General features: G+C 40.7%; 1 protein-coding gene across 5 annotated transcripts in view; it reads left to right on the plus strand.

Moving 5' to 3' along the window:
- CDK8 (cyclin dependent kinase 8) overlaps positions 1 to 17752 on the plus strand; it is a 114527-nt gene extending 96775 nt beyond the window's left edge. For 3 of the 5 annotated variants that reach the window (XM_047861016.1, XM_047861041.1, XM_047861049.1), the window contains 7 exons: positions 6563 to 6706; positions 9205 to 9274; positions 10039 to 10111; positions 12885 to 12982; positions 13610 to 13688; positions 13808 to 13966; positions 16466 to 17752. In XM_047861016.1, coding sequence (XP_047716972.1) covers positions 6563 to 6706; positions 9205 to 9274; positions 10039 to 10111; positions 12885 to 12982; positions 13610 to 13688; positions 13808 to 13966; positions 16466 to 16591 — 749 coding nt within the window. In that variant the 3' untranslated portion in view covers positions 16592 to 17752. The remainder of the gene's footprint in view (positions 1 to 6562; positions 6707 to 9204; positions 9275 to 10038; positions 10112 to 12884; positions 12983 to 13609; positions 13689 to 13807; positions 13967 to 16465) is intronic. The other 2 variants (XM_047861024.1, XM_047861031.1) reach the window with 2 other exon arrangements.
- The last annotated feature ends 5442 nt before the right edge of the window (positions 17753 to 23194 follow it).

Below are 23194 nucleotides of genomic sequence, written 5' to 3' on the forward strand. Positions count from 1 at the left end.
GCTTTGGAAGGGAGGTAAATTTTCTAGTTCTTGTATTTCTGAAAAATGCCTGTGTCATACTGTATCATGCAGTTTGGCCAGCTTTAAAATTCTAAGTACAAAATAATTTTCCTTCAAAATTGGATGATGCTCCCCCATTGTCTTGTATCATTAGTGTCGCTAATGAAGTCTCATGCCAGTCTTATTCATTGGTGGATTACTTTGGTGGTTTTTCTTTCTAAAAACAGATAAGAATTCTTATCGTTGTATTTCACAGTAACGTGCTGGCTCCTTGGTGAGCACGTTCATCCTGAAGTTCATAGTGGAAAGTCTGTAGAAAACTCTTACACTAGTCTTTTGATTTCATCCTGTCTACTTTCTTTTTTTTTTTTTTTTTTTAACTTTTTTTTAATGTTTATTTATTTTTGAGACAGGAGCGACAGAACATGAGCAGGGGAGGGGCAGAGAGAGAGAGGGAGACGCAGAATCGGAAGCAGGCTCCAGGCTCCGAGCTGTCAGCACAGAGCCTGACACGGAGCTCGAACTCACAAGCCGTGAGATCATGACCTGGGCTGAAATCAGATGCTCAACCGACTGAGCCACCCAGGCACCCCTCCTTCTGTCTGCCTTCTGTGTTTCTCTTTCCTAAACTGAGTACGGGCAGATATTGGACTCCTGGGGGTAATCCTTTATACCACTTTTCTTCTGTTTTTCTGCTTTTGTCTTTTTTTTCCTAGAGCCCCTTCTTATTCTCTGTTAATTTTTTGTATTATGGAAAGAAGCTTCTTGAATATCTGTGAGGACAATGCTGTATTCCTGGAATAATTACCTGTGTTTTCTTTATAGGCTCCCTTTTTATTAATTTGTCTTGGTGTCTCCCTTCCACACGTCGTGTTCTTGATCCTTGCCTGTCTCTTCATATGTAAGAGTCACGTTAACGGAAAGGTGCTTGCAAACTTTGTGTACACAGATCATAGGGCTCGTTGATTGGCAGACGTTAGGGTAATCTAGCAGAGAACTTTAACGGGGGGATCCCCAAGTGTCAGCAGGCACGAGTCTTTGCCCTGAGTCCATTGAGATTCTTTAAGGGAAGAGTCTTTCCACTTTGGGCCCAAGTTTTGTATAGCCCCAGGGCAGCAGAGGGGACTAGGGGAAGGAGAATGAACTGTTTATAGAATACAGACTTTGTAACTGGTGCTGCAAGGACAGACTCTTCACGAAGTTGTACAGGACAGGCCTGCTTCCCACTCGGCAATAATACTGTGGCCTGCGGTCTTCTCTGAGCTGTTCCATCTGCCTTCCAGCTTCCAGAAGTGTTCTTATATATCTCTGCCAAATCAGGTCTTCATATAGCCAGTCTCTTTTTTTTTTTTTTTTTTTCATTCAGATCTTAGTCAAAACGCTACCTCTTCAGGGAGAGCTGTGATCATACAGTCACCCTGCCTTCCCCATCCCACTTCTAGCTTACTGCCGTGGTAACATTGAACAGTATCTAAAATCCACTAAAGTAGATAGACGTTGCCCAGCTGGTCACCCTGGTAGGCCAGTGCCTACAGGGTACACAGTGAGAACTCGGTACTCTCTGTTGAATAAATGAGCGAATCCTGTCCCCAGTGATTTCCTCCTGTTCAGAAAGGACGTTGCTGCCATTTCAGTGTATATAAATGAGGGAAAAGAAGAAATACTTGTGATTATTCCCCTGTCTTAATCTGAGCCCAACATGTCTTTCTTCAGAAAATCTTTTTTTTTTTTTTTTTTTTTTTTAATTTAAAAGGTTATTTATTTATTTTGAGAGAGAGCGAGACAGAGCCCATGAGCTATGGAGGGGCAGAAAGACAATCCCAAGCAGGCTAGATGCTCTCAGCGCGGAGCCCAGCGCAGGGCTCAGACTCACGAACCGTGAGATCATCACCTGAGGCAAAATCAAGACTCAAAAGGACACTTAACTGACTGAGCCACCCAGGTGCCCTCAGAAAATCTTTATGTTCACTAATCTTTGTACCTGCTTTGACATCAATTTCATTTTATAGAAAAATAAAGGTAGATAAACTTAAGTCAGGGAGATATGGGACTTCTCTGTGCTATCTTTGTGGCTGTTACACAAATCTGAAATTACTCCAAAGTAGAATACTTTTTGAAAAGTCAGTTAGAAAGAAGGAAAAGTAAAAGTTATTGAAGCTAGTCCTGTTTTGGGGGTACATATTATTACCTAGGCACATGTTTGGTTATCTTTTTTTTTTTTTCAATTTTTTTTTTTTTCAACGTTTATTTATTTTTGGGACAGAGAGAGACAGAGCATGAACGGGGGAGGGGCAGAGAGAGGGAGACACAGAATCGGAAACAGGCTCCAGGCTCTGAGCCATCAGCCCAGAGCCTGACGCGGGGCTCGAACTCCCAGACCGCGAGATCGTGACCTGGCTGAAGTCGGACGCCTAACCGACTGCACCACCCAGGCGCCCCTGGTTATCTTTTTTATACGTGTGTTCTAAGTGCTTAGCATATAAACTAATATGATGCATAGCTATTTTTTCCATCTAGAAATGAATAAGAGCAGGGTTATTTTTGATAAGACATATTAACAGACTATACAAAGAAGTTATTGCCTAATCTTAGCTGTTATCAACTGAAAACTTGAGACTTTGAATTGATTGAAATTAAGTAAAAACTACACCATCACAGAAGCTTGTGTCTCTGACTTAAACTGTTTATTATCTTTTCCTCCAGAAACATTTTATTGTGAACATTGCAGTTTGTATTACCTGTTACTATTCACGAGGACAATCTCTAGTCTGGCAGTTTTGATGCAGGGCTGCTCGTCACAAAGCTAAACTAACCAGCCAGTTGTCCAAATGGCTTTATAATTTGGAAAGGAGAAGGCCTTTCTTCATATTTTTCCCCTTTTACTCCCTCTCATCATCAAAATTCATTGGATAACTGTTAGAGAAACAAGAGAAACCAAAACGTATGCAACTTAATCTGACTTGTAGCCTTAACTCCATCACTCGGTGGGGCGGGAGGGCGGTGTATACGTGCTCATGCTCGCCCTTAGCAAAGATTTAGTTCTTTAGCCTCATTTTTTGAAAGTGAGAATTTAGCCTAGATCATCTCCTAGATTCCCGTTTAAATCCAAAAGTTCTGTGACGTTGGATAAAACAATTGCTTCTGAGGGAGGGAAGTTGCAGAGGGGACTGACTGGAGCGTAGATGATTGAAACCAAGGTCAGTGCCAGACCCTTTGTGGTGGTGGTCCCCACCCCATGAATACCTGACTTGGCCAAGATCAATCTTGGAAAGCCCTTTTCTTTTATGCAGACATTGACTCATAAGTGTTACAATATAGATATCTTTCAAATTACTTTTTGAAAGCGAGAAATCATACATAAACCATTTTTAACACAAATTTTTAAAAATAGAATAAGGGAAGGGGCGCCTGGGTGGCGCAGTTGGTTAAGCGTCCGACTTCAGCCAGGTCACGATCTCGCGGTCCGTGAGTTCGAGCCCCGCGTCAGGCTCTGGGCTGATGGCTCAGAGCCTGGAGCCTGCTTCCGATTCTGTGTCTCCCTCTCTCTCTGCCCCTCCCCCGTTCATGCTCTGTCTCTCTCTGTCCCCCAAAAAATAAATAAACGTTGAAAAAAAAATTTTTTAATAGAATAAGGGAATAAAAAAGGAAACTTCTTCCTTGATTCCAGTCTCTCCACCACATTCGCATTCCTCCTATTACCTGTGTAAGTAGCCTAAGGGTCCATTAAAGTATTCAACAAATTCCACACACCACACACAGTGAAAGCTACTTATCAAAGAACTTGCCTGTGTTTTTACTTCCCTGTCAGATCATTGTGGTTTGAGCAGCTGATAGAAGAACCTTTGTAGTTGATGCACAGATTACTTGTTCAGTAGTTCGTTTCAGGGGCATCCTTTAGAAGGGTGAAATCTGCTAGTGTAGTTAGTGGATTATGTTACACTGAAGGATATTAAGAAGCAGCAAAAGAGCATAGAGGGAAATGCTGTCCCCACCCGCTGTCGCCAACAGATTTGATCCACTTCTATAGAACTGCAAGCTGAATCATTAAACCAGAGCGAGTAAATAACGGGTCAGTAAACATTGTACTCCCAGTGACAAAGTTTAATTCAGTTTTAAGTATTTTGGGGTTTTGTTTGGTTGACTTTGTAGACCAGGCTGAAAGAGGAGTTTCAGTTTTTAATCATCACTAAAGCAGTCTTAAAATTTTAGTTTTAAAAAAACTTTTTTTAGTTTTAAAAAAGTGTGGTACACTCAGATGTTTGTTCTCAAATAACTGCCCACTGATTATGTGGCATTCTGTTAAGTGGGAAATGCATTATAAGATAAAGAGAAATGAGAATTTACTCTTTAATTAAGGTAGACACTTGCTATTAATACATCTATTGATTAATACATTATTTAACAAGCCCCCCTTCCCTTGGGTCTACATGGCATGCTAATTCCTATCTACTTTGGCTGGTTAGTTCAGTAGCTATTATACGCAAGTATTACAGATTTTGAGAAGGAGATGAGATACATAGGTTTTTTATCTTGGAAAGTCTTCTAGAAGGACGTAGGCAGGGAGGTGAATAGGGAGGGACTTTTTCATGAACTTGGCACAATCCAAAAAAAAAAAAAAATCAGACAAGATAGGTAGGAGAGATTTATTTACACAGATTTAGAAATTTATCTGAAATAATAGCCTGCTTGTAGCTAACTTAACTTTCTGATTAATGTCTGGATCAGGATTTTGAAGAAAGGAAGGATGATGAGGTTGCTAAAAGGTAAGAGATAATAGAAAAGATACAAAGAGGTATTAGGGTAAGGTTAGGCAGGGCTTAATAAACTATTTCGTCCTACTTTCTGACTTTTTATTTTGGAAGCAATGTAGCTTTAAGGATAGCTACACGACTTACTTGCCTTCATCTTCCTTTACCGAGTTTGTTTTCTTCTTTAGAATTTTTCGTAGCTAACCAGAATGAGTTGTGCGGTCTTTTGGGTGCTGTGAGTTTTACACATGCAGACTGACCCATCAGCCCCTTTTTGTGATGCTACTTAGTTTGTCTCCCTTCCCTTTGATTGAGATTATCATAGGTCAAGCTATTTATTTGGCACACATGTAAAGAGAATAATCACAAAATCGTTTTTTTCCGTGTACTTTCTGACACTAAAAATAATATAGTTTGGCTTGTGTTTCTTGGTACTTTTCCATATGGTGGTATTGGCTGACTTGGTTCTCTGATATGGGAGAAAACTGATACGCAAACACAGCGTCATTTTTAAAAATCGCTTGTCATCAGTGTGTTGTGTAATCTCTAATAAATAGGCGATTAACTTGTTACTCTGAAATGTACATGTGATAATTTTACATTCAAGATCTATATTCCAGTTTTAGAGTTTAGGAATTCTCAGCTAATTTGTAAATTAACATTTTTTCTCATTTTCTATTTATGTGACAGTTATTAACATACCTGATTAATTGCCTTTAATAAAACAGTGATTTTTATTTTTCCCTCTATCATTATTTCTATTTACCATGGTTATAAGATCAGTCAAAAACCACTGATTGAGTGTCTGCTATATACACACTGTTGTACTTACTAGTATGGAGAAGTCAACCTTGTTGGCTTAGGGCTTTCTCAAGAGTGGAAACTAAATAGTTTCAGTTTTAAATTCTAAACTGGCATGTAGCTCTTTACTAATAACAGTTCTGCTGAGTAAAAGTTCAGTCTGAATGAAAGTTAGCCTATATCTTAAAGTGAATGAAAGGAATTTGTTGGGTTAAGGAGGCATACATTTGCCTGGCTTTTATAAGTAATTCCAGTGAGTTTATACCCTTTGTGCCTCTTGAAGTAGAATTTTGCTCCCTGTTTTCTTGTCTTTATTAAATTGGAAAATCTGATGCTACTGTAGCATAAAGAAATACTTTGAACAAAAAAAGCTGTTCAAGTAGAAATGTGATTTCATTAGAATATTTGAGGTCAGGCACTGTCTTTTTCTTATTGGAATATGACCTTGCTTGCATGAGAGAATAATCATTAGACTTTACAAATTAGCAAGTACATAAACTAGGTGAAGAAAAAGTATTTTTACCTCAAAAAATTGTGCTGACTTTTTTTTGGCAAGTATGCCCAATTTCAAAGGCTATTTGGGTTTTCTTGTTTTTGTTTTATTTTTTGTTTAATTTTGTTTGTTTGTGGTTCCTGTGCTCCATATGTAGCTTTGTATGTATTTCACAGATAAGGTAATGTTTGAAGCATTTAAAAATTGCCAAAAATGTAGGTAATAAATTTGATTTGAATTTGGAATGAAGCCACTGGGTGGAATGGAGGTATAATAGGGAATGAAAAATGGGGGTGGATTGGGTGGGAATATATTTACAAACAGTATTCCATGATATTTTAAATTATAATTGCTTTAGGAATTAATATGACTCATTAGGAAAACAAGAAACAACCACTCCCCACCACGATAAAAATGCATTTTCTTTTGGAAAGAACCACTTTATTTTCCTCCTTTCTTTTTCTTTTTTCCTTTCCTTTTTTTTTCTTTTCTTTTTTTTTTTTTTCTTTTTGTTTTAAAGATATTTGGGCTATAGGGTGTATATTTGCAGAACTACTAACGTCAGAACCAATATTTCACTGTCGACAAGAGGACATCAAAACTAGTAATCCTTATCACCATGACCAGCTGGACAGAATATTCAATGTAATGGGATTTCCTGCAGGTACACATTATGTTTTTGTTTTTGTTTTTAAATCACTGTTGTTTAAACTTAGATATCTTCATTGGAAAGGTGTGTATCTTAAGCTGATGAAAGCCACTCTTTACTCAGTTCTTTATATTTGTGACTTGCATTAATCAAAGCTCCTTAGAAATAGCAAAATTTAGAGTTCACATATTAGCGTAAAGATATTTGTGGGTTTTCTGAATTCGAGGAGTATATTTTTGTTTCATTTTATTTTGTTTTGTTTTGTTGTTTAATATTTGAAATGACAACATGTTTGCGATATCTGTATTAAAAGGTGCCTTTAGTTCTTACCAGGGGAAACTATAAATAAAATTCAGTAGTATGTATTTTGGTCCGGCAGTACGTATAATAATGCCATTACTTGGGATTTGAGTGTAAATTTTGAACATTATTTACATTTAGGGCACTGTAGAATCACATTATGTTGAGTAATATGAAACATAGAATATTTTTGCTCTATCACCCTGGCTGGTAAGAACATTCTTTTAAGTGTTCTATTAGAACAGCAACCTTGCGTGCACTGATTAGCGGCAGGGAGAAAGTCGTTAAGGTGTCTCATCACAGGCGTTAGACCTCACCAGCTGTGTCTCTATCCCTTGTTATCCCACAGAATGCTAGTTCCTCAGTCACCAAAAACTGCCCAGAAGTCTAGAATAATGGATATTTGCTTAAAACACATACATAATATTGGCTAGTGAGGTACTTATTAGAAATGGTGTCTCATTAGGAAGTTTTCTCAGGTCAGGGTAACTCAAGACTAATGCAGAAATACCTGGGAGTTATAATTTCTCATTCCCTTGTTGGAGTGTTAACACAAATACTACCTTTCTGCAGAATTGGTCAATGGTTCTGTGAAGACTGCTTTTTTGTGATGGGAATTGTATTTATTCACTAAATATTTGAGTACCTGCCATGTGGAGGCACTGAGTTATGCATACAGCCTTGTTGATATAACAGGCATGACTCTTGCCTTCTTGGAGTTCATACTGTGGTGCTCTAAGTAGAATGTTTAAATAATAGCTATGGATGGAGTAGGTGGAGGAGAATGGTCTCTTCTTCCCACTTGTGGATGTGTCCACCATCTCTAAGGCCCGAGGCAAAGGAATATGGCTTACAAGGAGGTGAAAGTGGGGGTGGCTTCTGTAGGAGATGATTCTTAATGTGTAGTTCAATAGCTACGGTAGGCTCAGCTTATAAGAAATTTGAAAAGTAGGCAGAGCAGGGTTTAGATTTAATGTGCAAGAGAATCCACGATAAGTTCTTGAAAACTAGTGATGTGGTTTATGTTCCATTTTAGAAAGATTAGCGTGTGGTGGTGGGTAAAAGTCAGTTAAAGAGAGGGAAGCGAAGCCTTGCAAGCCAGCTCTTTGCCTGTATCACGGTACTCCAGGTGTAAGTGATTAAAAAAAAAAAAAGGATGGGAAGTGAAGGACAAAAATGGAATTGTTTATAGGAAGTGTGTAATTGAGGGAAAAGTAAAAGATTATCAAGATTTCTAGCTTGAGAAATTGACAAAATAGAGAAATCAGAGCAAGGAAATAAGGAGAAGATTCCATGCAGGGGTTGTGTATTTAGTTGACTTTACAATATGTGATATTTATGGAGGATAGGTAGTAGCTGTTTGTGTGAGTGGAAGGAAACCTCTGAAGGCCATTTAAAAACTGACGGTAGCTATTAAGCTACCTGTTGTACTACCTGTTGTACTACGGCACCTGGTAGTCTCCCGGTAAGAGTCCATTGGTAGTGATGGAAAAAACAAGCCGTCTAGCATGTGTTGTTCGAGCAACTCTAAGGCCAGCAGAACTAACTGAAACATTTTCCACCTAATGTACCTAGTAGCTGGGGTTGTTTTTGTTACTGTTATTGAAACTAGCCAAGCCACCAGCTGACTTTTTTGCATACTAGTTATATCCTACCCTGTTCTATTTCAGACAATTGTTGTCGCTTACATTGATTGCTGACGTAAAGCAGTGTATTTAATAAAGTGAAAGTAAGGAGGGTCATATTTTTTTTTTAAAGTGCATCTTATAGCTATGGAGGGAAAAGATACTACATTTGTCATTGAAGACCTTGGTTGCTGATTTAACCAAGGTACTGAGTGGAAAAGGGGAAAAAGTAGTTTTACAAACAGAAATAGAATGATTTAAAAATAGAAATATTTATTAATAGCTTATTCCCCTCTACTTATAGAAATTGAGGTAAAAAAGAAATTGAGGTAACTGATAGTAAATTCTATGGAAAGTAGGCACTGAAAAGATAAACTCAAAAAGATAGAGATCTAATGCTATGCAAGGGATGAGAATTGTATTTACAGGTCAAGATAAGATGTTTCTATAGCTAGTCAGTTATTTGAGATCTGTGCTTTCACGGAAGGTCAAAGTGTATGGCATGTAATAAAAATTGAGGTAACTCTTGTTAAAATTCTTGAGAACAGGAACCTAGACAACATAAAATGTTATCAATGTATTCCACAGATAAAGATTGGGAAGACATAAAAAAGATGCCCGAACATTCAACATTAATGAAAGATTTCAGAAGAAATACGTAAGTTGGAAAGAAAGTAGACCCTTTTTTGATTTCTGCTTTCCCACAATACTTAGGTATAAGATTGAGTACTCGACAGAATACGGGACACAAGGTTATGCTAACAAACAGTTTTACTTATTTACTTAATAAATATTTTACATTATGGCATTCTTTATTGCTCAAGGTGTTTACATGATATCAAGAAGATAAACAGCTAATTTTAGTAGCTAATTTGGATAGAAAAAAACCCTTTCTGTACCTATTACTTTCTGGAAACGGCATCAGTGAAAGTATCATAGCTGAAGCAGTAAGAGACTGAAATACCCAGCCTTGCTAGCACTGACTTGCCTCCCCACCTGGGTTGTGTAGTCATTTTATGTAGGCTTTAGCAGAGAAGAAGGAATATTTCATTTATCTGCAATGCAATATCAGAGAATTGGGAGAGAGGACAGTTTATAGGCCTGTGACAAATGTAAAAAAAATTTTCTTTATACTAAAAGGCTGAATTAAACATTTGACCTGTAGTTATTGAGATAAGAGTCATATAAAAATGCTATTCAGTGTATATTATTTATGAAATTATTTTGTGTTTAATCAGTGGTATCCATTCGTAAGTGACTAGTGTGCGTGAATGAAATATGAAATTGATCTAATGCTATGCCGATAATGCCATTTTTTATACATATTCTGTACCGGTTGTTATTAAAATGTTTGGAAAAGCCTCAGCTGATGTAAAATTAACCTCAAAATCTAATAGGTATTTCATAGTATTTCTCTTTCAGGTATACCAACTGCAGCCTTATCAAGTACATGGAAAAACATAAAGTTAAACCAGATAGTAAAGCATTCCACTTGGTAAGCTTTAGAGAACAATAATAATTTTTTTTTCCCCTTGATTAGCCCAACCAGAGGTTTTTTTGGGTCACTTTATATGGTTACTTAGCACTCTTAGAGTACTTTATTTTTATTTATTTATTTATTTATTTATTTAGAGTACTTTAATGGTAAACGCAGACATCTGGTTGGTGCATCTTAGTAAAGGCATGAAAATATTTGTTTTTGCAAACCCATAACATGGTTTAACAGACTAATGTTCAGTTATATTAGATTTTCTAAAGGTTGTCTTTGTACCAAGGCTGTCAAGAACATTTTTAGAGTTACATTTATTGGTTTTCATCAGTTATTTAAAAGTTCCAAATATTTCGAAGAATCTAAAAGAAAAACCATCCCACTGCTCAGAAATAATTTTTACAGGTTATTTTGTATTTCAGATCTTTGAAAGATTGTTTATCAAATTTTTAACTCCCAAGATACTCTTACAGACTTGGGTATTAGAAGTCCTTCAGTGATGGTGTGCACTGTTTGCATTTTCTGGAAGAATATGAGAGTTGTGTGATTTATTACTGTATAATGGAAAAATAATTTGACCTAGAAACTGAAAGAATCCATGCGCTATCATAATTTATGAGATTATATTCAACTATTGCCGATTTAAATTTGTTTACAATTTAATTTCCACTTTTACATCATTACAATTAAAACTGATTTTCAGCTTTATGTTTTTAAGAAAGTTATATAACATACTTGGAAATTTGGGGGAGCAGGCTGTATTATATTTGGCTTAAAATTCTTTTAATCCTTTATTCTTGGTATTTTTAAATGAGTTCATTAAGTGGGATTTTTTTTTTTTTTTTTTTTTTTTTTTTGCCTTGAAAAGATTATATTTTCCTTTATTACAGTACCAGGCCACTTGCAAACATGTCTTCTATTTCTGCTTTTTCTTCTCTGTCTACTGCTTCTGCTCCTACACCTTCTACTTATTTTTATATCATGTCCTATATCCTATATTTCATATCTTATTAGCAACTTAAAAAGCAGTACTTAACCTATCTTATTAGCACACAATATATTATTATCCAAATAATGGTTTCTTATAACGTACTTGAAATAGGACCCAAATAGGAAGGTAAGTTAGATCCTTCAACATACGGATTATTTATTCCAGCAAAATAATGGTAATAGTGGTAGACTGAAAGTCACAGTTTGCCCTTCCTTCCCCCCAGTTTGCTGCTCTTTGATATGGTCTGAAGTGGCTCTCACAACCATCACCACTGACATCCCAGAGAGAGACTTCCCTTGCAGCTTATTTGCTCATTTTTGCTGGGGTGCCCGACCTTGTGTGGGCCCATCTGAAAACTCGGACGTAACTCCGTTAAAACTGTTGACTATTTTAAATGGCAAATCCGTGCTTTTCCTTTCAACTCTAAAAATGAAGCTGCGCTTCCACTGAAATCTCATCAAAATTAAATTTAAATCTCGCCATCCCGGCATTTCTTCTGTATTTCTGAATATTTTATGTCCTTCTGTCCTCTGTGCCCTCTCCCATCAAGTCTCAGCACGTCTGTTGGTTTTCAAGAGTGGTCCTGGTCCACCGCACCAGAGTCATTTGGGAACTTGATGGAAAGGCAGCTCTTCGGACCCCTGCCCAGACATCCCAGTCAGAGCTCTGGGAGCGGGGCCAGCGGTCTGCTTTCGGAAGTGCGCGAGCGGTGATTCCGATGTACTCTGACGTCTGAAAACCACCGCATTAGATCAAAGAGGAGAAGCTGAGAGACCACTATTTAGATAAGCTCTTAAATCACATGTTAAAGTCAAACATTCTAAAATAAATAAATAATAAAATAAAATATGTTAGTTCGTAAAGTCTTCGGTCAACTATGTTTTAACCAAAAAATACTGAATTTTCACATGAGTGCGACATTTCTATAGGTAGCAAGGTAACAATAACAATAATAATAGCAGCTAACACTTACTGTCTTTGTGCCAGGTACCATTATGTTTGCTTTCCATACATTAACTCATTTAATCCTGAAAACAAACCTTTGGTAGTAGGCACGATTGTTAATCTCCCTTTGACAGATGGCATTACAAAGAGAGTAAGCACCTTGTCCAGAGTCACTCGGCTCATAAATGTCAAGTCAGGACTTGACCCAAGCAGTAACCTTGGAGTCTCCCATTCATAACCCCTCTGTACTTTACAAGTTCTGTATCAAGCATCGTATTTATTTAGACTAGGATAGCACTGGATAGCACAGGAGAGCTTTCTCTGATGATCTGTGCTATCCCATAGGGTAACTTCTACCCACATGTGTCTCTTGAGCTCTAGCAATGTACCTGATATGACTGAGAAATTGTTTTGTTTTGTTTTGTTTTTTTAGTTTAATTTGGTTTTAGTTAATTTGGATTTAAATCTAAATAGCCACACATGGCTAGTTTATTATTTGTGTTATAATAATGTTTCCCCTTAATAGAAAAAGAATAGAAAAGACAAGAATTTAGTTCTGTCCTAAATTGGGCAAAGCAGTTCAGATAATGTGGATCATTGGTTTGGAGTAAGGCATACGTTTAGTTACTTCTGAAAGGAGAACCAAGTAAGATCATGATTATTAGAATGACTAAATGTGAATTACTACATTAAATAGAAAATAAGTTTTCCTGTTGTTAATTTGGGGGAATAAATACCTTCAAATGGTGGCGTTTTCATCAAAAAACATACACTTCGCACATGTGTCCGAGGAGATGACTACGGGAAGTAACGCAGTAACGTTTTTATGACTTACGGTTTCAGCTTCAGAAGTTGCTTACCATGGACCCAATTAAGCGAATTACCTCAGAACAGGCTATGCAGGATCCCTACTTCTTAGAAGATCCGCTTCCTACATCAGAGTAAGTGACCCATCTATTAATTCACCAGCACGATGGAATTTTTTGGAGCGTGCTTTATTGTAGCTACCAACTCCAAGTTGCCACTCCTGTGACGGGAGGACCTGAGGAAATCCCCACAATAAGCCAGAAATGAGCTCTGATGACTGAGGTGTCATTTAGGCATCTCTGGCCGTGTCTCGCTTTGTGCGACGTTGCCGGCTCTAGTTTCAGGCGCACTCCCGTTACTTGGTGGCGGGTCGCGTGTGGGTGCTGCCACTCCCTCAGACTCCCCGAGGCCGCTCACCGCTTGCACTCACACTCTGTGTTCCCAACTGCAGATCTCGTTCCCTAAGAGCAGTGACGTTGCAGCTGGCCTCTACATTTCGGGTATAGTAATAAAGAGTAAGCCTGGGCCAGAAGGAAGTTGAGTCATATTCGATGATCGATTATTTTTATACAGTTCTGAAAAGCCCTCCCACGGCCTGCTGTAATGTCACGGGTTAGAAGAGTCATCTCTTCACAGCTGCAGGAAGGGTTCTGGTTTTATAAATACGGAGGCAAAGTCCACCTTAAAAGAGTAAAATGAAGGATCTGAAATATCGATTAGCATACTGGAAAACATTTCTCCTTTTTTTTTTTTGTGATCAGCGTTTTTGCCGGTTGTCAGATCCCTTACCCCAAACGAGAATTTTTGACAGAAGAAGAACCTGATGACAAAGGAGACAAAGTAAGTATTAAAGTACATTTCCTGCCTCTCGTTGTGGCCAGTGCGACCGTGAAGATAATTTTGCTTGTATTTGGTTCTCCTTCTGAGTTGAACTTTATTTTTCTGTTTAACCAATTGAGAAGAACCAGCAGCAGCAGCAGGGCAATAACCATACTAATGGAACCGGTCACCCAGGGAATCAAGACAGCAGTCACACACAGGGACCCCCGTTGAAAAAAGTGAGAGTTGTCCCTCCGACCACTACCTCAGGTGGACTAATCATGACCTCAGACTATCAGGTATTTCTAGTGTGTTTTGTTTTGGCTTGCCATATCCATACTTGTATATGGGTTTGTGACCTTTGGGAAATGCAGTATAATTAAGAAAAATGCTGACTTTCACATACCTGGGGAAATGACACTGACACGAGCGTCACTGGCATGGAGAAACACTGACTGATACAGTAGAGGGAGCTGGCTTTTGAGCCAGACAGGCCTAGAATGATCGAACTTAAACTACGCCATTTATCAACTCTGTGACCTTGGACAGACGATGTGACATTTCCCGGCTTTAGTTTTTCATCTGTAAAATGAGAGTAGCCAAGTCTCACTGGTAGCTGTTGTAAGAGTAGACGTGAAAAATCCTAGCGCCTTAACTTGTAGCAGCAGCTCAGTCAGTGCTGTCTGTTGTTTTGAGACAGCCGTATACCGATAACGATTAAGCACACAGGCTTTCAAATCCCAGCCCGGCCACTGACTTCGGGTAACCTTGAGTAAGTCATTCAGATGTTCCCAGTTTTCTCGTTTGTAGAAATGGACAATGGCAAGTGTCAAGTTGTAACAACGATTTAACAAAAGAACGTATGCTGAGGCACAGTGGCTGGCCTGCCTTGAGTCCTTAACGGATGTTACCTCTCTTACCGTCTTCATCATCATTCCTGCCATCAGAAGTCTTAGTAGCATTCATAGCACCCAAGTTTATTTATTTATTTTGAGAGAGAGAACGTGAGCTGGGGAGAGGCAGAGAGAGAGAGGGAAAGAGAGAGAGTCCCAGGCAGGCTCCGAGCGTTCGGCACAGAGCCCGACTCGGGGCTTGAACTCAGGAACCTGAGCCGAGATCAAGAGTCAGACGCTTCACCACTGAGCCTCACAGGCGCCCCCTTAGTAAGCGCTTCTTAAGTGGTGGTGGTGATGCTGGTGGTGACTGTAATGATAAGAGCTTGTTGGGTACTTACTCTGCTAGCTTTTATACTAAGCATGAAACCTACATTATTTCATCATTATCTCGGAAAACTGATGCTCAGAGAGGTTCCATAGCTTTCACGTGTTCCCCTGCCGAGCCGGGGGCAGACCCAGGACACAGACTCAGATCTGACCGCCAAGGCTGCCTGCTCGTGGATCCTGTCGAGTGACATTGTCAGTTCCTTTGCAGAAAGACCTGCTCTGAAAATCGTATTCCACCTCCTTGCTCATTCTGATCATATTGCCAACTCAGCCGGGTTTCAGTGTGGAGAGGACACTGAAAGCTTGACCAGTTAGAGTTACTTACCTACCAGAAGAGAAAAGGAGATCTTACTGAACTGGTGAGCTTCCCAGAGCTGCCACTACGGTTCAGGAATAAGACCTTCACTCTTCGCTTTGGTTGAGGAGGGGGCCAGTCCACCGAACCGTGGAAATTCTTGAGACTCTGCCGGGGTAGCGGCTGTCTTCCAGGAACAAAACAGGGACGTCAAGGGCAGACATCTCTGAGGGTTGATGTTTGTTCAGACATCTCTCTCTCCCTATCTGGATGGAAAGAGCGCATCCTTCTGGGCCCAAGAGTGTGTTTGCACACTAAGGCATCCTTAGAATGAAGCGGAGCAGTGCTTGGACCTTTGCTACTGAAACCAAGAAAATGCTGCTGCACTTCTTTGTTTCTTGGTGTTCTCATTGTGGTTGGTTTTTGTAGTGACTTCGATTTCACGTGTCCCCTCTTTTAAAATTCTGTTTTGCTAGGGTTGGCAGAATTTCGGATTGTATGATTTATTAACTACGCTTTGAAAGAGGAAAGTAGTAAATTACGGTTAATCAGTTATCACATTTGTCTTGGGAGCTAATAATACGAGAGAGAGAGGTGCAGGAATAGGAATAATAATATAACAGGTCAAAATCAGAGGTCTCTAAACTCTATCACTGTTCTTTCCCTTTGTGCTCTTTTTAGAATTGAGAATACCATTCTTGTTACGTTTCTATAATTACGAACTTTTGTATATACCTTGTAGCAGAAGATAAGATTCATTAAAGGGCATAAAAATATTAAATGCCAAAGAGAATTATTCCGTGGTACCTTTTCTTGCCCTGTTCATTTTTTTTTCTATTTTTCAGTCACGAGCATGTTGAGAGGTTTCTACCGAAGAAACTAGCATGTGAATTAGCTTTGAATTTCTTAGTGTGTCCATCACTAAGTTCATTTATAAACAACTCGAGCAAATTAATTATTACTTATCAAGTAGGTACAAAACGGCTTACAGAGGGAGGTTACTGCTCTAGAGAAACAACGAACTGCACAGCATTGTAATGAGACTCAGCCTGATACTGTTTGCTGGCAATACTCTGACCTCCACAAAGAAAAGCTGATATTAAAAGATTGGGGGTTTTCATCATGTTCCGTCTAGAGCTAGTATATGGCGCAAGACTTTGAAATTCTTACTGCCTTGAAATCAGTGACATTTTAAACACGCATAAGCCTTGCTGGCTCGGGATGGAGCCGACTCTTAGAGACGTCTGACTCACATGTCTCCCTCGTTCTCCATTTTCCAGCGTTCCAATCCACATGCTGCCTATCCCAACCCTGGACCAAGCACATCACAGCCGCAGAGCAGCATGGGATACTCAGCTACCTCCCAGCAGCCTCCACAGTACTCACACCAGACACACCGGTACTGAGCTGCGCTGGAATGTTGTCCGTGCACCGTTGCTAGCGCTGTGGACTGACGGTGCAGCTCCCTGCGGGAACCCGGCATGGGCCACGGGAGTGTACTGTGCGCTCACATCCTCAGACTGTCCAGTAGCCAAGTTCCACCACTTTTCACAGACCGGGGTAGTGGCTTCCAAGTTGTACCTGTTCCGGAGTTAGACTTGAAAGAAAGTGCTAGCACAGTTTGTGTTGTGGATTTGCTACTTCCATAGTTTACTTGACATGGTTCAGACTGACCAATGCATCGTTTTCAGTGACAGTCTGTAGCAGTTGAAGCTGTGAAATGTGCTAGGGCGAGCATTTGTCGTTGTATGTGGTGAGTTCTTTCAGTGTAACAGCGTCCTCTGACCAATAGTACACACACACACAAGTTTAACTGGTACTTGAAACACACGGCGTATGTCACTCAACAAAATCACCAAGACGCAAAGTGAGATTATTTTGGTACACCTTTCATTTTAGTGTCTTATCAGTGGGTCGATTCATTTTTCTACATTAATCAGTGTTTTTTGACCAAGACTATTGCTTGGGTTTTTTTTGAAAGTACAGAAGCCACATAGTTTTTCCAGAAAGGTTTCAAAACTCCCAAAGATTAATTTCCAACTTACAAGTTCGTTTTTATTTTCAATCTATGACTTGACTGGTATTAAAGCTGCTATTTGATAGTAATTAAATATGTTGTCATTGATATAAACCTGTTTGGTTCAGCAAACAAACTGAAATGATTGTCATAGACAGTGTTTTATTTCTCCTGTTGGTGTTGCTGATTAGTGAGCATGCTTTAAGATGAAAAAAGCATGAATGATAACTTCCTCTGAAAGTGCGGCATCCGATTCAGTTATCCTGTCCCGATTTTAAAGCTGGTTGGTGTAGTGCTATTAAAATTTTGTTCAGTTAATTTTCCTTTTTAAAACTCGTTCGCACGTTGTTTAGGGTGCCCTTACTTCAGCAAAGGAGAAGGAGTAGGAGAGCCTTAGGATTTTTGAGGAAAAAAAAAAAACTTATAACATACAATGTACTGTATCAAACTATTTTACATGAATGACACAAGTATTCTGAATTAAAAAAAAAAATTGAACATTGTTAAAAACAAGGTGTTATGTAATAAATTTATTTTTCATAAATCAAAATATGGAGTCAGCTGTATTTTTATATACACAAAGGTGTTTTATTTTAAAATGTGTCTTAACAAGTGGCCTTTAAATAAATCTCTGTGATTGTTTTCATTAATAATGTCTATATATTCTACCTCTGTAGTGGAGTAATGACTTAGGATGTATATACGGGTTCTTTCCTCTGCTGCACTTCGTACTATGATAGATGTGGAGTAGACACCTTTCTAATCGAAAGAATTATGATGAGCTTTCCATTTCTAGAATAAGACGTAATTCTGTCTTATGCTGAGAACAATTTGTTTTATCCCAAATAGTTCTTTTTCCTCCCTCCCTTCGCACGAAACCCAGAAGATTTAAAAAGCTGACATAATTTTTTTCCTAAAAATTCAACTCATTCGGATAAAAACATTCAAAGAACTAAGGAATTCCTAATCTTGCTAGGCCGGATCAGAGCAGTGAGGATAATTTAGGAGCTAGACCTGTGTTGCCACATGACGTCTTGCCGCCCCGGCTCGTCTGCACAGCGCGGGGATCTGATCACGGAGCTCCCTCCCCAGGGCCCTCAGGAGCTGCCCTCTGACCACAGACTGAGTCAGTCTGACTTCTGTCAGTACCCTAACCCGCCTTCCTATTTCCCTTCACTCGAATTGCCTTCTGTTTTTCCTCCCTGCCTTTGATGCAGTGGCTTCCAACCTCAGTGGGCGTGAAAATGATCTGCAGTTTGTTTTCTCTGGGTCTAGTCCCAGAGGTTGGTTCAGGGGCGCAGGGAGGACACGGAATCTTCATTTTTAACCAGCTCCTCAGTTGGTTCGGATGCGGTTGTCTGAGGAACACAGGAGAACACCTCCAAGCTGGTCTAAAGATTTGAGCAAACGGCAGTTCAGAGACTTGGAGAGAGGGCCGCCGTGTTGACAACCCGCCTCCTGCATGAATTTCAAAAAATAGAACCCTGGGGCACCAGGGCTGCTCAGTCTGTTAGGCGTCTCTTGATTTTCAGCTCAGGTCATGATCCCAGGGTTGTGGGATACGGCCTCCCACACTGGTTCCACGCTGAGCGTGGAGACTGCTTAGGATTCTCTCTCTCTCTCTCTCTCTCTCTCTCTCTTTCTCTCTTTCTGTCTCTCCCCCACCCTTCTCTCTGTCTTTCAAATAAAAAATAAAATTTTTTTCAAAAAAGTAAAACCCATTATGGCAAGTTCCACTGGAAATGTTGGAAACGCCTAGGGCTCAGTTCTCAGATTTTTAAATTTAGCAACCCCTGTTCTCTGAGGGATCCTGTCCAAACTTGAGGAGTTAAACATATTGACATATGTTTATGACATATTAACATATGTCATATATATATGTGGCATATGACATATAAACATATTAGCATATGACATGTTAACCGTCAAATTGACATAGCCAGCCTATTTCATATACGGGTCCAGCTGCGTATATTTAATTGCATCTGTGACGAGAAACGTGCACAGACCTACACCCCGTCGTCCTCCAGCCCGTTCCTGGCCTTATTTCTCTGTGTTGCACGTATATTTGACCGTTGTCTGTCTCTTCCCTGTACAACAGAACCCCCCTGGGAGGAGCCTGTACCGTCTCCGCCTCTCCTCTTTTCCCTTGGCCCTGGGTGAACGCATCGTCCAGGCTCAGGACTCGGGTAGGCCGACGGTTCCCGGATTTCCCGTGCAGACCTACCTGCCGCATCTGACTCATCACTGCAGATTGTCTCTAGACCAAAGGTACCCGAAGCGGACTCCGGCCTCCGCCTTCCACCCTGCGCCTTTTACAGACTTGACCGTCTCCGTGGCCACGAACCCCTCCCTCCCAGCCGTCCAGGCCGCACCGACACTGTGGCGTCATCCTTGCTCGCACGCGCTATTCCCGTTCCGCATGCAAACCCCGGGCGCTTTCCCTTCGTGTCCCCGGGCGAACTGCCCTCCCCGCCTTTGAGGCCCCACTCTGCGCCAAACGACAGCCACCCACCTCTTCCCTAGACTCTTACACAAGCGTCCTGCCTGTTTCCGCCCTGTCTCCTCAGCCTCCAGCAGCCCGAGGGACCCTTTGAACACAGCCCGTGCCACTCCTCTGCTCTCGTCCCGCAGTGCTCCTGGCTCAGCGAGAGCCACACAAGTCCCTGCACGCCGTGGCCTCCCATTTCGTACACCTGTCTTCTGTCACCCTTCTGTCCTGCGCCGTTCCTCCAGCTTGCCAAGCATGTCTTGTCTCACGGCTCTCACACCCTATTCCGGCTGCATCTGTCTCCCGCTCTCCCCAGCTTGGCTCGCTCCCTCACTTCGTCAGGTCTGCTCAAATCTCATCCTAGAGAGGCTCTTCCTTTCCACTGTGAAATAGCAGCCTGCCCCCCGCCTCCCCACCCCAGCCTCCTTCTCTGTCCCCTTCAGCCGGGCTTCATTTGCCTCCATAGCACTGACCGCTACCAACTCCGGCTTGCTTGGTCTTCCTCCCCACCCCACCAGAAGATAAACTCCAGGCAGGCAGTCGTTTTTCGCTGAGATGTCGTTGACCTGTCACCGGTCCTGCTTACGGGGTGAGAGGTGTTGATTGGGTACACGTAGGTATTCAGCATGATTGCCACAGTGTTAGCTAACACCTCTAGGCGGTCTTTTCATCTACGGCAACTGGAAACGTGCCTTACATATGACAGTACATATGACATACTGAGTGAATGAATGAGTGAACAAACGACTCCACGTTGGGACGTCAAATACGATCTCAACTCCAGCATATCCAAAAGAGAACTTTCAATCTTCTCTCCCTCGCCAAGCTCTGGCTTCCTAACTGGCCCCTGGCTCCCACTCGCACCATTCTGTGGCCTGCCTTCCACACGGCACCGATCCTTCCTCTCCAGAACACTGATCACTACTTGACATTGGTATACATCTAGGGTTTTCTTTTTTGTTTGTGTACTTGTTTATTGTCTGTCTCCCCCATGGAGTAAGGATTCTGTAGTCCTTTTAAAGAATAAACTAGAATGGTCACCGTGCATGCTCGTAAGCCTTCAGTGGCTTCCTGAGTCAGTCACACTTAGGAGGTTATGTGTTTTTTCAGGAGGATATTTGTAGACATCAATAAACTTTTTCTAAAATTTATGGAGAAGCGAAAGCACTAGAATGAAGGAGTACATAGAAGATACATTATGTGATTTTAAGCCTTAGCTAGACCTAGGGGCGCCTGGGTGGCTCAGTCGGTGAAGCGTCGCACTTCTGCTCAGGTCATGGTCCCACAGTTAGTGAGTTCGAGCCTCCCATCGGCCTCTGCACTGACAGCACAGGCCTTGCTTCGGACCCTCTGTCTGCCTCTCTCTGCCCCTCCCCCGCTCACACTCTTTCTCCCAGAAATAAAAGAATAATTAAAAAAAAAAAAAAAGACATCTAAACCCACAGTAATCAAGACATTGTGATATTGGAGAAAGAATAGTCTTATAAATCAGTAGAACATGATGAGTCCAGAAAGGTACTGACACATAGAAGGGCAGTCGATTTTCCAAAGAAGGGCAAAAGCATTTTGGCAGAGAAAGGATCGTCTCTTCAGCAAATGATGCCGGAGCAATTTGATATCCTTAGGCAAAACCAAGCGAACAGAGCCTTAATTCAGACCTTGTACTCCATACAGAAATGAACTCAAGATGGATCATAGACCTAAATCTAAATATGAAACCTGTAGAATAAAATGTAGGAAAAACCTTTGTGACCTCGTGTTAAGCAAAAATTTCTTAGATACAATACCAAACGCAAGATGCAGAGAAGAAAAGATTGACCAAGTTAGACTCTATCACGATCAAGAACTTCTGCCCTTTGACAGACTGTTATGAGAACGGAAGACAAACACTGACTGGGAGAAGATATTTGCAAGTCCCGTGAGAACTTGTCTCTGGAAACAAAGAACCCTTAAAACTCAGTAATTAAAAAAAAAAAAACAACAGCAATTTTTTTACGGGCAAAAGATGTGAATAAACGTTTCGCCAAAGAAGATAAACCGATGGCAGATAAGCTCATGGAGAGATTCTCAACATCACTGCCCATTAGGGAACTGCAAATTAAAACCACAATGAGATCCTACTACACACCTATTAAAAAGGCTAAAATTAAAAAATAACAGAGTACCACATACGTGAAGATGCGGGGCAAGTGGAACTCTCGCGTCACTAGTGGGAATGCCAAGTGACACCGTCGTTTTAGAAAAGGTGAACAGTTTCTTTTTAAAGTTCAACACACCCTTGTCCTACAACTTAGCCGTCCCGAGTGAAGCGAGAGCACGTTCCCACAAAAACCTGCGCACAAATCTTTGCAGGGGCCTTATCTGTAATTGCTAAAAGGTGGAAACCTATCCGTACCTTGACCAAAACACATGCCGTAAAATGGTGAATTTCCCAGGCAGTGAAATGGAAAGTGCGTTACTGATACACATAACGTGAATGATTCTCAGCTCGTGATGCTAAATGAAAGAAGTCCATACTGTGCGATCTCATTTCTATGGCATTCTGGAAAAAGCAAAATTATAAGAACGGAAAACAGACCACTAGTTGCCAGGGGCGGGAGGGAGAAGAGGGATCCGCTAAATAAGAACATGTTGGTATGTTTTTGGGTGATGAAACCTCTATACCCTGATCTTTGTCATGGCTACACAACCGTAAGCGTCAAAACTCACAGAACTGGGGCACCTGGGTGGCTCAGTCAGTTAAGCGTCTGACTCTTGATCTTGGTTCGGGCCATGATCTCACAGTTCGTGGGTTCAAGCCCCATGTCAGGCTCTGCGCTGCTAGCGTGGAGCTTGCTGGGGATTCTCCGTTCCCCTTCTCTCTGCCCTTCCCCTGCTCATGCACTCTTGCTCTCTCTCCCTCAAAAAATAAGTGAACATTTGTTTAAAAACTGGCAGAATCGTTCAGGTGAATTTTAGTGGCTTTGCATAAACTCTACCATAGTAGAAGACAAGAGGGGAAGAAAAGGACCAACAATATCCAGTGTTGGCAAGGACGGGGAGTGGCTGGAACTGTCATACATTATTAGTAGCAATATCCAATAGAACAGCCACCCTGGAAAACAATTTGACAATTGCTTATAAAGTTATACATATTTCCCAGGGGACCCAGCAGTTGCACTCTCGTGTGTTTACCTGAGAGAAATGAAAACATGTCCACACAGTGTTCAGAGCGCCTTTGGATGGATGTCTACCAACAGATGAATAGATAAACGAACTAGTATATGCATGAAGTGGGGTATGTTACTCAGCAGTAAAAATGGAGGTTCAGTAGACTCTTAGTTGTAATGATGGTACAGGTATACATTTTGCAAAACTCCTGAAACTGTACACTTTCAATTGGCAATTTGTAAATGATGTCTGAAAGCCAGTCTGCTTAAGATGCAGTAATCCATAAAGCGCTGAGCACACGCCTCGCCTATAAGCATTCATTAAACGTTAGCTATTATTAGCATTCTCTCT

This window comes from Prionailurus viverrinus, chromosome A1, assembly GCF_022837055.1.
Source record: "Prionailurus viverrinus isolate Anna chromosome A1, UM_Priviv_1.0, whole genome shotgun sequence".
In the NCBI taxonomy this organism is placed as follows: Eukaryota; Metazoa; Chordata; class Mammalia; order Carnivora; family Felidae; genus Prionailurus; species Prionailurus viverrinus.